The 15,722-nt window shown below is 42.7% G+C and overlaps 1 protein-coding gene across 1 annotated transcript in view; it reads right to left on the bottom strand.

Annotated features, from left to right (window-relative positions):
* NUP42 (nucleoporin 42) overlaps nucleotides 1-15,722 on the bottom strand; it is a 298,102-nt gene that overhangs the window by 250,248 nt on the left and 32,132 nt on the right. The window contains exon 2 of the mRNA XM_086941764.1: nucleotides 13,298-13,568. Within this exon, the coding sequence (XP_086797890.1) occupies nucleotides 13,298-13,568 (271 nt within the window). The remainder of the gene's footprint in view (nucleotides 1-13,297; nucleotides 13,569-15,722) is intronic.

Consider the following 15,722-nt stretch of genomic DNA (forward strand, 5'->3'; position numbering starts at 1 on the left):
CACCTGAAGATCTCCTAGTTTGCCAGGCGGAAGCACTCAAAAGATTTAAGGCACGCAGTTATTCCACAGCAGTCATACGCAAAGCCATAGACAGAGTGAATGCCATACCTCGAGACGAGCTGTTGGAGGGTCCAACATTAGTTGAGGTTCCCAGCGCTACCACCATTCTTTCTGAGCCCAGTGGCGTGGTCACCCCCAGATTGATCATCACAAATAACACCGAGGAGAGAACCATTAGATCAGTGATCAACAAGCATTGGGGAATTATTAAATCTGACCCCACAATGGGGACAATGGTAGCACAAAAACCAGACATCACATACAGGAGAGCGTTCTCCATGAGAGATGCTCTGGTCACAAACAGTCCGGAGGTCATTACGACGCAAAACTGGCTAGCTGACATAAAAGGTTTAGTCAAATGTCTAAGTTGCAGAGCGTGCAAGTTTGGCAGAAATATGACATAGGTGGAGTCGACCTTCAGGCACACTCCACTCACTATCAAACACAGATTGACATACAGGACAGAATTTGCTGTCTATATGCTTGAGTGCAAATGTGGACTACGCTACATTGGGAGCACGAAGCTCCAGGTCCACCTCCGCATACTCCAACACCTAAGGGCAATAGTGAATAATGACCCAGCTTACCCTGTAGCGAGGCACTTTAAGGAGGTGCACAATAATAACCTAGAGCACTAACAATATTCTGTCATTGACTGTGTTCCGCCACTCAAGCGGGGTGGTAACAGGGAAAGGCTCTTGAGGCAGTTGGAGAGTAGGTATATACTACAATTCAACACCAAGGCACCTGCAGGTCTCAACACCACAGAAGTTTTACATCAATTCCTGTAACCCAGCTAAACTGGCAGATACAAGTATTACGCACTACACAGCTGAAATTGTACTTCCACATGACACTATCATTGTATTGTTGCTTTCTCCTGCCAGGTTTCTATTTGGTATCAGTATTGTACATATATATTTTCTGCTGTAACTGCTGATAACTATGTCTGTACCTAGTTTCCACACTATTTATTCACATGGATTTGTATTATGGTTTGCAGCATTTCAATTAGGCCAGAGCTAGGAGTAAGCACTGAGTATTTATACCGTTATTTGTTGTCCATTAGTGGACTCCTACGCCACACATAGCTAGCGCATTTGTGAAAATTGCGATAGGACACACATATCCCCGTATTCCTGTCGGGCATCGCACATCCTATGCTTTATTTAGGTTCACACACAGCCTAAATGCGCTTGTAAAGCATGGCAACAGAGTTGCTCGCCAGTATTACTAGTGTTAGTATGGGTAGTCAGTTCATAATCAGGGCGCTATTTCATTTGTTTTATTTCACTCACCAGGCATTTATATTCTACTCTAATGCCTGTGAGGTAGGCATCACATCTGTAACACTCACTGCGCATTTGCACATTTAGCACCTTCACGCCAACCTCACCTTGTATATACACGCTCATAAGGCTCATGCAACCACTGTTCCCCCTCCATCGCCATCACTATTTAAACATACAGTGGCAGGCAGCATTCATGCAGTTGGTTAATTTGGCTTGCAACGTTAGTAAGTTATTACTTATTACTTTTTATCATGCACAGAACTCCACACATTAGGCGCCATCTGACACACAGAGAATAGATTTATAAGCTGGGAGTCGTACTTCTTCAAGAACTACATACTCCTATTGCACACCACGCCATTACACAGAGATTTCCTCAGCTGCCGACAGTTTCAGACTTGAGAACATGTTGCATTTAACATTACCGGTGGCGCTACAAGCCGCCCTTTGTTCACTAATCTCGCCTCTTTGATGTTTTTAGCGAAGACTCGGTTGAGATAGGCATTCACTCGTGGTCTGATGCACTCACCCAGGTAGCTTGTAGCATTCCTACTTGTCTTCAACATTGGGGATAGTGGATTCCTAGGACCCTCGTTGTCAGGCCAATCCTACTTGTGGCCATCACTGGCTCTGAATCAAGTGCTCAGTTCTTATAGTTTTTTCACTCCGTCTAGGCGCATTGTAGTAAAATGTGTGTAGTAAACCTGTGACACACACACATACATACATATACACACATATATATGCATGTGATCAAGGGCCCACGAGCCCGAAACGAGTCTTGCTGCTGCTGTTTTACCTGTGCCATTAAAGATCAACTGAGGCCAGAGCCTGTGGTCTGTCTCCTTTCTATGCCTCGCCGATCGTAGTGATTGGAGGTTGCTTAGGGAGTGTGTGTGTATATATATATATATATTCACGGAAAAAAAACATAGGTTATAGACCATATATAGTTAGGAATTCGCATTTACAAAACCTTATTTTACTCACACAAAACCATTGAAATTCCATATATAGTTAGTTGCACTAACTATATATCGCGCACCCGCAATCCACTGCTGATGATGTCACATATTACATCATTCATGACATGGTCAGTGACATCACTGATGACATCACTGATGACATCTCAAATGACATCACTGATGACATCTCAAATGACATCACTGATGACATCACTGATGACATCTCATTTGACATTACTGATCACATCACTGATGATATCATTCATGTGATAATACGATGAACCTCTTCAGACTCTAATATAACCTTAGATACAATCAGTGTAAACAGACACTCACAGACTGTCACTCATCCATGGAGTTACTCACACACCTAGTCAGTCATGCAAAGAATCAATCACACCTCCATTTCCTCAACTATACAGTTATACAAACTTTACTTATTCAAACATATACTAACACATATTTACTCTCTTATACAATCCCTGATACAAGTTTACAATGATCCATACAGCCACTCACACATTCACTGGCTCTTATGCACAGTTATTTATATGTGTCAACTCTCACATGTACTGTGTTTTACATATGTACTTACTTTGACATGTAGCACTGAGATATCCATTCACTCACCAATACACTCATGCACACAGTCAACCGCCCATACAGCTGTTTCCACATGCACTTTTGAAACCATACATCTAGTGAATCAACTGCTCACACATCTATGCACAGAGTCATACACCTCCCAGCCACCCACACACACACTCAGTCTCCCATACAAATACTTGGGCAACCAATCAATAACCCATATAGTTACTCATATAGCTACTTATCAACACATGCAACAGTTTACAGAACAACAGACATAATGATGCACAAATTAAGACAGTTTAGTCACTAACCCATGCACTCAGTGAGACACATTTAATCACTCACTCATACAGTCAGTCATGCACCTACTAAATCCTTCATCCAGACACTTATACATCCACTCATTCTTCAATATGTAAGACATATTTTAACTTTACAGAAACATACAGTCACTGGATGTTGTCATCAGTGATGTCATCAGTGATGTAATTTGAGATGTCATCAGTGATGTCATCAGTGATGTCACTGACCATGTCATGAATGATGTAATATGTGACATCATCAGCAGTGGATTGCGGGTGCGCGATATATAGTTAGTGCAACTAACTATATATGGAATTTCAATGGTTTTGTGTGAGTAAAATAAGGTTTTGTAAATGCGAATTCCTAACTATATATGGTCTATAACCTATGGTTTTTTCCGTGAATTTTCAAGGTTTTGTAAATGCTAATTCCTAACTATATATGGTCTATAACCCGTGGTTTTTTCAGTGAATATATATATATATATACATACATATATAAACATATATCATCTGTATATCTATATAAATACAAACATAAATGCATGCATACATATACTTATATGCATACAGATGCATGTTATTTACATGAAAGTTGAAAAAACACTAATAAAAGCAAAGCTAAAAAGCCACCTCATTACAAACAGAATGGCTTTAACTTAAACGAGGGCGGGATCTATTGCATTTTCAATGCTTGTTTACTTTGGTTCCATCAAGAAGGCATTCAGATGTGTCACACATTTGTCATAAATTCTGAATGTTAGCACTCTAGTTGCACATTAGATCACTGTAGTAAAGCTCTTGCTCACCAGGGACGTCTGCTGCTGGTATTCAAAGTGCATGTTTCAGTCTGCATGTCAGAATTTTTTTAATGAAATAGAAGAGGATTTGAGAAGTCACTCAAAATGATCCCTAATTTTTCTTTCTGAAGCACTAATCATACTTTCTATGGCAAAATTAACCCCCTCATGTTGTTCCTTTTTAAATTGAGTGTTTTCAGACTTACCACTTCATTCCAATCAAGATGGCTTCTGGTGTGCCATACTATTGTCATAAGTAAGACTGTTAGCGCTCTAGTTGTTCTTTAGAACACTCTGGGACATTCTGTCATTGGGCTATACTTGGGCTACATCTGGGTGATATTTGGGCTACATTTGGGCTCTTTTGTCTCTGGTGGCCATTTTGGGAGACTGCATGTCAGAATTTTTTAATGAAATAGAAGAGGATTTGAAAAGTCACTCAAAATGTGCCCTAATTTTTCTTTCTGCAGCACTAATCATACTTTCTATGGCAAAATATACCCCCTCATGTTGTTTCTTTTTAAATTAAATGTTTTAAGAGTTACCACTTTATTCCAATCAAGATGGCTTCAGGTGTGCCATACCTTTGTAATAAGTAGGACTGTTAGCGCTCTAGTTGTTCTTCAGAACACTCTGGGACATTCTGTCATTGGGCTATACTTGGGCTACATCTGGGTGATATTTGGGCTACATTTGGGCTCTTTTGTCTCTGGTGGCCATTTTGGGAGACTGCATGTCGGAATGTTTTAATGAAATAGAAAAGGATTTGAGAAGTCACTCAAAATGTGCCCTAATTTTTCATTCTGCAGCACTAATCATACTTTCTATGGCAAAATATACCCCCTCATGTTGTTTCTTTTTAAATTAAATGTTTTAAGAGTTACCACTTTATTCCAATCAAGATGGCGTTAGGTGTGCCATACCTTTGTAATAAGTAGGACTGTTAGCGCTCTAGTTGTTCTTTAGAACACTCTAGGAGGCTGCAGTAGAACACAAAGGAATCAACTGACAGTCTCTGTCCTTGTTGGATGTACATGTTTTACTGAGAATGTCAGACTTCATTTTCACATGACTGAGAAAGATAATGTGAATTTACAGAAAATATGCTTTCAGTTTAGCTTATAGATCCCCTTCCAAACCACTGTGGGAAAATCATGAGATATTAGTTTTCTTTCAAACAATATTCATGATATCACAGCAGAAGGTTTTTTCACATGGTAAAATCACCTTAGAACCCACCACAATTCCTAAAACGAGTATGGTACCATCAACAAATGATTTATAATGTAACTAAAGTCCTAAAACCCTCTATTAACTACAATGCTTTTTAATGAGGTGCTATCATGTATATTGGTCCCAAGATGGCTGCCAACACTTCTTGGATGAAGTGCTGACAGCCAATCAGATCAGATGTGTGGTTAGGCTCCGCCCAGATATATATCTTTTTTTGAACCTAAATTACTCAAAATCCACTGGAGCACATATATTGAGACCTAGCAAAGGCACATCGGGCTAACAGTCCCTACAATTTTGCCAAGTTTCGTGCAAATCCATTCAGCCGTTCGAGCTAAAAGTGAGGCCAACCACCCTATGGAAATTAACATGGGAAAAACGTGTTTTGGGACCCCCCTTTTTTCTCGGCCCCCCATTGATGAAACCCCCCCAAATTGTCAGGGGCTGCTCAGAAACAAAATGTTCCATTTTCCTGAAAATTTCAGCCAATTCCGTCCACAAACGCCAAAGTTATTAGACATAGAATTTTCAAAAATCCCATAGAGAAAAAATCCTAACTATATATACCTACTGGCGACCGCCAGTGGGTAATATATATATATATATATATACACACACACATACACACACATGCAGACATACACACACACACACACATATATACACACACATACATATACACACACATATATATATATATATATACATATACACACACACATATATCCGCACACACACACACACATATACACACACATATATACACACACACACACACACACTATATATATATATATATATATATATATACACACACATATACATATACATATACATACACACATACATAGATATACATATATACGTACACATACATATCTACATGGGGCTGAATTTAAATGAAAAATTGAAGTTTGAAGTTTATTGATTTGTATAGCGCTGAATAACCCATGAGGGTATCTCGGCGCTTAGGACGGTGAGGAACATCATAGACAAGGGGAAGATTAGAAGAGGTGGGTTTTTAGCATCTTTCTGAATTGGGCTAAATTTAGTCCAGAACGTAGATGAGAAGGTAAGTTATTCCAAAATAGAGGGGCAAGATAGGAAAATGCCTTGCCACCGCTACGTGCCTTTTTAACTCTGGGGATAATGAGCAGATGCTCAGCGCTGGACCTCAGAGTTCGTGCAGGGATTTAGGAGGAGAGCTTGTTAGAGAGATAGGAAGGGCCCTGCCCATTGTGAGCTTTATGAATAATACAGCCTATTTTAAATTTTACCCTTTTCCTTATAGGGAGCCAGTGAAGTTGGTTCAGGAGGGGTGCCGAGGGTGTTCTCGCAGAGGTATTGACAGTGAGTCGGGCAACAGTATTCTGCACCAACTGCAATTTGTTAATGGCAGTTTCTTTGGCTGAGAATAGTAAGGCATTACAGTAGTCGAGTCTACTAAGTACCAAGGCCTGCATCAATATTTTCTTGGTGTAGAAGGGGAAAGATCCTTCGCAGGAGGCCTAAAATGTAGAAGCAAGAGCCTGCAGTAGTGTTGGCGTGGGTGAGTCTGTGATGGATCCTGACACCTAAGTCCTTGACCACTTTTTTAGTGGCAGTACCCAGCTCTTCCGGCCACCAGGTAGGCGACCAATAAGTAGTAGCTCCTCCAAACATGATTTCAGATTTGCCCGCATTTAGTTGTAAAAAGTTATTACGCATCCAAGCAGCAATTGATTTCATGCCTTCAGAGAACCTAAGTTCAATGTCAGGTGTGTATTTATCAAATGTGAGTAGAAGCGGAGTGTCGTCAGCGTATGAAATGGGAGTAAATCCCAAGGATCTCATTAATCTGGCCAGAGGGGTGACATAAATGTTAAAGAGGGTCGGGCTCAGGCAGGAGCCCTGCGGGACCCCCTTGCTGACCTTGGTAGTGTCGGATGTAAAAGATCCCATGGTGACAGTCTGGGTTCTATTTGTTAAAATGTCAGTGACCCATTTCAGTGCTAGCCCCCGAATGCCTATGTCTTGGAGTCTGCCCGAAGAATGTGGTGGGGAACAGTGTCAAACGCTGCTGACAAGCCAAGCAGCAACAAAAGCGCTGCCTGACCCTTGTCAGCAGCCATGCGAATGTTGTTAGTGACCTCAATAAGGGCAGATTTGGTGCTAGGTTTAGCCCGAAACCCTGATTGAGAGGCATCCAGAAGTTGGTAGGTCTCTAAATAATCTGCCAGGTGTCTGTTAATGTGTTTCTCAATAAGCTTGGACTGTAGGGGTAGAAGAGATATGGGGCGGTAGTTGCTAATTTCAGTGGTGGGGATCTTGGGGTCCTTGCGTATAGGTTTGATTTGGGCATCTTTCTAAGCAGTGGGGAGGTGACCCTCGCTGAGGGAACTGTTTAGGATTGAGCAGATGGGGGGGGGCCAGTTGCTCGGCAAATTTGGCAGGGATGATATCCATAGGTGAGCCAGATTTCATATTCTTGAGGAGGGACGTGACTTCCAACTGCTGGAGTGGAGGGAAGGTGTGAAGTTGGGTGGATGTGGCTGGTGTATCAGGAGGGTTAACTGTGGAGGGAGAGGCAGAGGTGTTGGCCGCAATAATTTTCTGGTAAATGGAGTCAATTTTAAGAGCGAGATGTGCCGCAACATCATTGCATAATGACTGCGAGGGAGATTCGGCAGTATCACATGCAGAGGGGTTAGAATAGACTTTAACTATTTTAAATAGTGTTCCGGAGTTGGAGCCAGCCTGCTCCAATTGCTGAGTAATGTAAATTTTACGTGCGTTTTTAATGTTGTTGTGATAGGCAGCTAAAGCTCTTTTATATCTGGTTTTATCTTGTTCTAAATGGGAAAGTCGCCAAGTGCGTTCCAGTTTCTTGCACCCTCTCTTTTCGGTAAGTAGGGCAGGGGAGTACCATTTGGAGGCAGAGGATTTGTGGGTGTGAGTGGCCGGTTTTAAAGGTGCTGTTTCATCCAAGATACTGGAGATGATATTATTAAAATGCTGAAGTTGTTGTTCAACCTTGAGATTACGAGTGTCAATGTCCCAGGTCAGAAAAGTGGAAGCGAGATGGTGAGCTTTGATGTTATGCCATGGTCTGTACCACCTATCCGTGGGGGGAAGGGGAGAGGGGGTGACGGAGGGGCTTGTCAGATGGAATTTTATTAAAGAGTGGTCCGACCAAGTCAGAGGGAGAGTATCCTCGTATTTAATGTGTAGGGAATTAGAAAGAATAAGGTCAAGGGTGTGCCCTGGTAAGTGAGTGGGGTCATTGTTAAATTTTGAGGAGACCGTGGGAAGCCAGGTCCTTTAGACAGGTCACTGCATCATGATTGTTAGTGTCCTCGCTGTGTATGTTAAAAACCCCTAGAAGTAAGAAATTCCGGGTAGCAACAATATGGGGGAGATGAATTGTAGAAGACGACTATTAAAGTCATGCATCGGGCCTGTGGGGTCTATTGACCAGTGCCCCTTTACATCTATGTTGTGGGTGTAGGTCAAGTTTAAAAATAAGGCATTCAAAGAAGTCTGTACATCTGCATAACTAAAATGGTGCTATGATTTATGTATTTGCTGTATAAGATCTGTAACTGAAATGTTTTAATTGTTTTGAATCTTTCACTTTTAGGGTTTTATTTGTGCACTTTTGTCACGTGGGGCTATAAGAATCATTGATTTAGGCCCGCTTGTGCGTAATTGTATCATTAGTGCAAACAAAGAATGAATCAATATCAATCTCTCTCTCTCTCAATCTCTCTCGCTCTCAATATCTCTCGCTCTCAATATCTCTCGCTCTCAATATCTCTCGCTCTCAATATCTCTCTCGCTCTCAATATCTCTCTCGCTCTCAATATCTCTCTCGCTCTCAATATCGCTCTCAATATCGCTCTCAATATCGCTCTCAATATCGCTCTCAATATCGCTCTCAATATCTCTCTCAATATCGCTCTCAATATCTCTCTCGCTCTCAATATCTCTCTCGCTCTCAATATCTCGCTCTCAATCTCTCGCTCTCAATCTCTCGCTCTCAATCTCTCTCTCTCAATCTCTCTCTCTCAATCCCTCTCTCTCAATCCCTCTCTCTCAATCCCTCTCTCTCAATCCCTCTCTCTCAATCCCTCTCTCTCAATCCCTCTCTCTCAATCCCTCTCTCTCAATCCCTCTCTCTCAATCCCTCTCTCTCAATACCTCTCTCTCAATCCCTCTCTCTCAATCCCTCTCTCTCAATCTCTCTCTCAATCTCTCTCTCTCAATCTCTCTCACTCAATCTCTCTCACTCAATCTCTCTCACTCACAATCTGATCTGTCTACAAAACTCACTGACACTATCTGAGCTGATAGGAGTCTGCAACTGTGCTTCTTTCGACTACTGTGTCCTGGGTCTCTCACCACTGCCCAAAACAGCTAAGGTGCTGCAGCGCTGTGCAGGTCTTTCTCTACTTGTGGCCAAGAGATCAGTTACGCAGCACTGGAAATCTTCTCAGGCTCCTAAAGTAGAGCCAGGAGGGTAGAAGTATTACATTTGGGTTCGGCAGGTGAAGCACTACCACCAGAAGAACACAGGGGCCTCTGAAAAAAACCAATCTTTTTTGACTGGAACGTGCAATTTCAGCAGTTCCACGTACAAGTATCTGAGATAGAATAGGCGAGGTGGGCAGTCCATCAGAGCGCCACCCACAGTAGGGATTTTAGTACAGAACCTAGGGCAGCATAATTGGACCTTTACAGACTCACAACCCGAGCTTAGTTCTGATTAGACTATAGGAGTATACCCACCGACTGGGTTATTCTCTCTCGTCATTGTGACACCTCTATACACTTTTACCAGAGGACTCTAACTGCAACTGTTCGTTGCCTCCGTATTTATTCAATCAAGCAGGACATATGTCCTAGATGCAAAATGGTACGTGATGGATTTCTGTACATTACTTGGACTTGAATGGAGGTGGAATTTTATTGGAGGGAGAAAGTTAAGCAATTGAGAGTAGCATACTGATTAAGCATTGACAGTTGGGAGTCATACCTTCCCCAAAAAATAAGAAAGGGAACTGGCACTTCGCTTCATTGGGGCTGCTGATAGCCAAAGGAGAAGTGCCATGTGTTGTTGAATAATGGTGCATTCGATCGGAATTGGACCAGAGATATGGCTGAAAGGGTATTGGTGGAAGAGCCTGAGTGGAGGGTGGATGAGGGCTGTATGTTATGGGCTGAAATGTTGCAAAATCTGGTAGCTCCCACAGCAGCAGAACCTGCCTCAGGGTGTTCTGAGACGAGACAGCAGGCCTGAAGGTTAGGAGTGTCTGACAGGTGAGAATAAAAACCTCAGTAAATAGCTGGATTTATATTGGAGACTAACTGAGAAGGAGGCCGCTTGATATATGTAGATCCTTTGGTGCCATAAAAACACAAGACACACAGAACGTATCGAAAGGACATATTGTCAATTGCATTGGCCCTACTATGTATGTATATATTGGTCAAAGACGCATGTTGTGGTTGAAGGCTTTGTACCAGGTTACTGAACCTTGAACTTGAACTGGCTCAATCTATGTTACGGACATGTTTTGTACGTCTACGTTTTGAGAAAAAAATTAAATGATATAAAACAGGGATGTGGAATTCCTATAGCCCGACGCCCAGGACATATTGTTTGAGGTCATGGGCAACAAGTTTTAATGTGTATTTTGTCCTTGGGACAAGTAGGCCCAACCCCCTGCAGCTCAAACCCTTTGGCTGCCGGTTTGCAGTACCAAGGATCAGGGAAGGGCACTGCCTGTAGTTTAGTTAATATTTGTGTGCATGTGTTAATGCTGTTTAAACTTGTATTTATGGTTCATTAATTGAAAGCCTTTATTATTAGGGAGAACGCTCTAAGTAAATGTACGTTATGACTGCACTACTGACAGTGGTTCCAGTATGAAAATGTGTACACACGGTTTCAACGTTTAGCAACATGAGGCTATGCATGATGCTCACAGAATGCTCTCTGATTAGATGCAAATATTTGCAGAAGCTTGAAAGCAAGATAAATGTTTCTTTGCTTTCAATATAAAATGTTCCTAAAAAATTAAAGTGGGAAATAACATTTTGCTAAACTACTGTAAAATTTCAGGTACCATTTCTTTGCAGCATCATTTAGTAAAATGTGTTGATGCATGCTAGTATTTTCCAAAAATATTCATATTGGAAAATTTGTGGAACCAGTTTCAATAAGATTATGGGAAACAAAAATAAACAAGCCTTGGCAAAGCCAGTAGGTCTGACATTGGTGGTCAGCTTTTTAGTTTTGGCAATGCGTGATTTGTTTTGGCATGGCTTTTGTAAAACCTTATTGATGCGAGAGCTGCTGGGCCCTCACCATTATAACAAACATTGGCCCTCACCATTATAACAAACACTGGCAAACGCAAATATTGTTTTTGGTTTCAAAAAAGCACACACACTGCCACATTAGTTACTGGCACTGAACAAAACTACTTTGTGTACCGATATGCTTCTTGTGAAAGAGCAGAATGCTGTCACTCACAGTGAAGCCAGCCGATTCAGAGAGAGAATTTTAATAAACACAAAAGGTCATGGTTAACGCCAGACCAAATTAGGGGCTCAATTATTAAAGAAAGTCTCAAAAGTGCACCTTTGAAATATGGCTTTCGTGAATTCACAAGAATTTACATTAGTAGGGCAAGAAATTGTACTTCTACAAAATATTTGTGAACAGCATTTTAGCATGAGCAAATATCGATGTGTAGATTTGCTCATGTGAAAACCTGGATGTTTGAAAGTTCATTTTCCCTCCAACTACTTTTTTCCCAACTCTGAAAGAAGGTTTACGTATGCCACTCTTAGGAGTAAATTTCCAACATTTCATAGTATGGGAAAGATTGAAAACCCTAAAACATGCAAGTTAGTAGGTTTGCACAGACTCAATAGGGCATTCCATGCCTGGAACTACTGCTTAACACCATCTTCAGTCCTAGTATGTGGAGCTGCGGAAACGTGGCAACATAAAATGATTACTAGTATTCAAACACTACTATGGGATATGCCCCGGCATAATCAGAGAGGCTATACAAGAGCTCTTATATAATGAGATTGCTGCCATAATTTGTGGGAGCACTACATGGCAACAAAGGGACAAGAGGATTTTGTTACAGGGCAAGTATATTTATGAAGCCACCTGCCCCATGGACAAGTAGATATTTTTATAAATTCCACACCCCTGATAAAACATTTTTTTTAAAAGTCATCCCTAATAAGAGCTGTGGTCTTCAGTTCAAATCACAATTTTCATCTAAATTACCCTTTTCAGACTCTAGAGAATGGCATAACTTGTGATTTGATGCAACACACATCAAGGTACCAAAACAGCCCAAATGCATTCAAAGTTGTAAGAAGAGAAATATTAAGTATAAGGATTCTGAATTAAACAATTTTGACAGCGGCATTAGGCAGCCAGCATGCAAACCTAAGTCTACCAGAACATATAATCGGACACCGGAAAAATAAAATGATAAGCCCAGTTCAGCCTCCAATTAACTCCTTCCTGGCCTGGGGCCAGAGGCCAGGTATGCAAAATGCCTTTATGTGTCACGTCTCAGTGCCTTGTACAAAAGCTATGGCTTAGAAGTGCTGATGTTTGACATCTGAGAACATAAGAATCAAAGAGGTGAAGACATCTGAGATCAGAAGATTCAAAGAGGTGAAGCCTCCCAATAGTCTCTACGTGCTAGACTTGACATGTTGAGAAATGGTTCTCGAGAACAATTGTGTGACATAATGGGGGCAGCAGCATAGACATATAGCTATAGCATTCCAATGCAAGCAGTCTGAAAGTAGGTAAAAAAAAAAAATCAAAAACACACAGCAATAATATTTTAATACAGATTCACAAAACTGTTTTACAAACTAGGGGAAATATTAAGGATAATTGAAAATAATTAGATCTTAATGGTCAGTGCAAGGCTAACTCACTTTCATAGTTATCACAACATCTCAATAATGACATAAGTGGGTGTTGGGTGAGCACGCTTACTCTTAATATAAAGACATAATAGTTTACTTACATATAATCTGCCTCCTCAGCTCTTTGGCTGTCACCATCTTGGACAGGGCTTAAAGCAGAAAATTTGTTCTGAGAGAAACTGAATTCAGAGGCACTGGAGTTTGAAAAACTTTTGCTTCGGTTTTCTTGTGTTCCAAAACCAGAGTTTGATCCAAAAGAAGACTTCCCACTGTCTCTGTTGCTTCCTGAAGATGACCATTTGTATACGTTTGATGACTGAACCCCACTGGTGTACCGATCTTGCGGTGCATTCCAGCCTCCTCTGTTACTCCCTTTAAACAAAAACAGACATTTTGACTAGTGAAAACACTTTTCAGAAAACTAAGAACCAAGATCTCTCTCAATCTGGTTAAATTTAAGACAAGCTTTATAAAATGACAAAATATGTTTCTATGCTGACCGTGTTCCATCATATGATGCTGAAACAGCAATACCTAGTCAACAGAAGCAAAATTCAAAGCAAATCAGCGAGGCCAAAGTGACCACAAAGGACAATTCCAGCAAACAAGGAACTGCCACCCCCTCCTGCGACCCGTAGTGTACATTGTCTTACCAATTGAGAACCACAAGCATAGCAACTCACCTGGACTGAAGCGAACATATGTTGAGTAAGCAAGCAGAGTCTACCTACTTAATGACTACCATGCACAAATGCAAATGCCCCTCTATTTACATGCAACATTAATATAGCTATGATATAGGATCTAAGTACATTTGCACAATGCAGACACTTTTTTAATAAATCAAAAACCTAGAATAATGTAAAAAAAACGAGTGGACATAGCAAGGCGGGCCACAAGGAAGAAAGGTAGCTATAAGACTAGCACTGCAAGAGTCACCGTAGTCACTTACTGGGACTCGCTCCACACTTAGTTTACGGTTCTAAACCAATGGGTCATATCCAAAAGAGGAAATGCAGAACGAAAACAGAACAAAGCAAATATGTTCACCTGATCAAGCAATGCACAGTGCTTCCAAAAAGGGTAGCCCAAGTACCTGTACTGCACCTTACATCAAATAAAACATTCCCCCTTAACCACAATGGCCATATGCACCAGATTGCTTTTAAGAGCAGGGATATCCCCGACTGAACCACATTAGAAAACAAGCACTGGCATTGCCAATAGGTCTCGCAGTAGGAAAGTTGGAGCTAATTCAATTGCAAATAACATTGCCTTTTATTTTTGTTTTCATTTTAAAAACATAAAGGGCTTTGTCATTTACAAAACCAATAGCTCCAACTTTCCTACTGCGAGACCTATTGTGCACTGCACAGTGTGGGTGAAAGTGGCACTGCGTGGGTGTGAGTGGCTTTGAGTGAGTGGCGTTGCGTGGGTGTGAGTGGCGTTGCGTGGGTGTGAGTGGCGTTGCGTGGGTGTGAGTGGCGTTGCGTGGGTGTGAGTGGCGTTGCGTGGGTGTGAGTGGCGTTGCGTGGGTGTGAGTGGCGTTGCGTGGGTGTGAGTGGCGTTGCGTGGGTAAAAGTGGCGCTGCGTGGGTAAAAGTGGCGCTGCGTGGGTAAAAGTGGCGCTGCGTGGGTAAAAGTGGCGCTGCGTGGGTAAAAGTGGCGCTGCGTGGGTAAAAGTGGCGCTGCGTGGGTAAAAGTGGTGCTGCGTGGGTAAAAGTGGCGTTGCGTGGATGAGTGGCGTTGCGTGGGTGAGTGGCGTTGCGTGGGTGAGTGGCGTTGCGTGGGTGAGTGGCGTTGCGTGGGTGAGTGGCGTTGCGTGGGTGAGTGGCGTTGCGTGGGTGAGAGGCGTTGCGTGGGTGAGTGGGGTTGGGTGAGTGGGGTTGCGTGGGTGAGTGGGGTTGCGTGGGTGAGTGGCGTTACTTGGGCGAGTGTGGCATTGCGTGGGTGATAGTGGGCTTGCGTGGGTGTGAGTGGCGTTGCGTGTCTGAAAGTGGTGCTGCGTGGGTGAAAGTGGCACTGCGTGGGTGTGAGTGGCTTTGCGCGAGTGAGTGGCGTGGCGCGGGTGAGTGGCGTTGCGTGGGTGAGTGGCGTTGCGTGGGTGAGTGGCGTTGCGTGGGTGAGTGGCGTTGCGTGGGTGAGTGGCGTTGCGTGGGTGAGTGGCGTTGCTTGGGTGAGTGTGGCATTGCGTGGGTGAGTGGCGTTGCTTGGGTGAGTGTGGCATTGCGTGGGGGATAGTGGGCTTGCGTGGGTGTGAGTGGCGTTGCATGTCTGAAAGTGGTGCTGTGTGGGTGAAAGTGGCACTGCGTGGGTGTGAGTGGCTTTGCGCGAGTGAGTGAGTGGCGTTGCGTGGGTGAGTGGCGTTGCGTGGATGAGTGGCGTTGCGTGGATGAGTGGCGTTGCGTGGATGAGTGGCGTTGCGTGGATGAGTGGCGTTGCGTGGATGAGTGGCGTTGCGTGGATGAGTGGCGTTGCGTGGATGAGTGGCGTTGCGTGGATGAGTGGCGTTGCGTGGATGAGTGGC

The sequence above is a fragment of the Lissotriton vulgaris genome, chromosome 10 (assembly GCF_964263255.1).
Source record: "Lissotriton vulgaris chromosome 10, aLisVul1.2, whole genome shotgun sequence".
Classification (NCBI taxonomy): Eukaryota; Metazoa; Chordata; class Amphibia; order Caudata; family Salamandridae; genus Lissotriton; species Lissotriton vulgaris.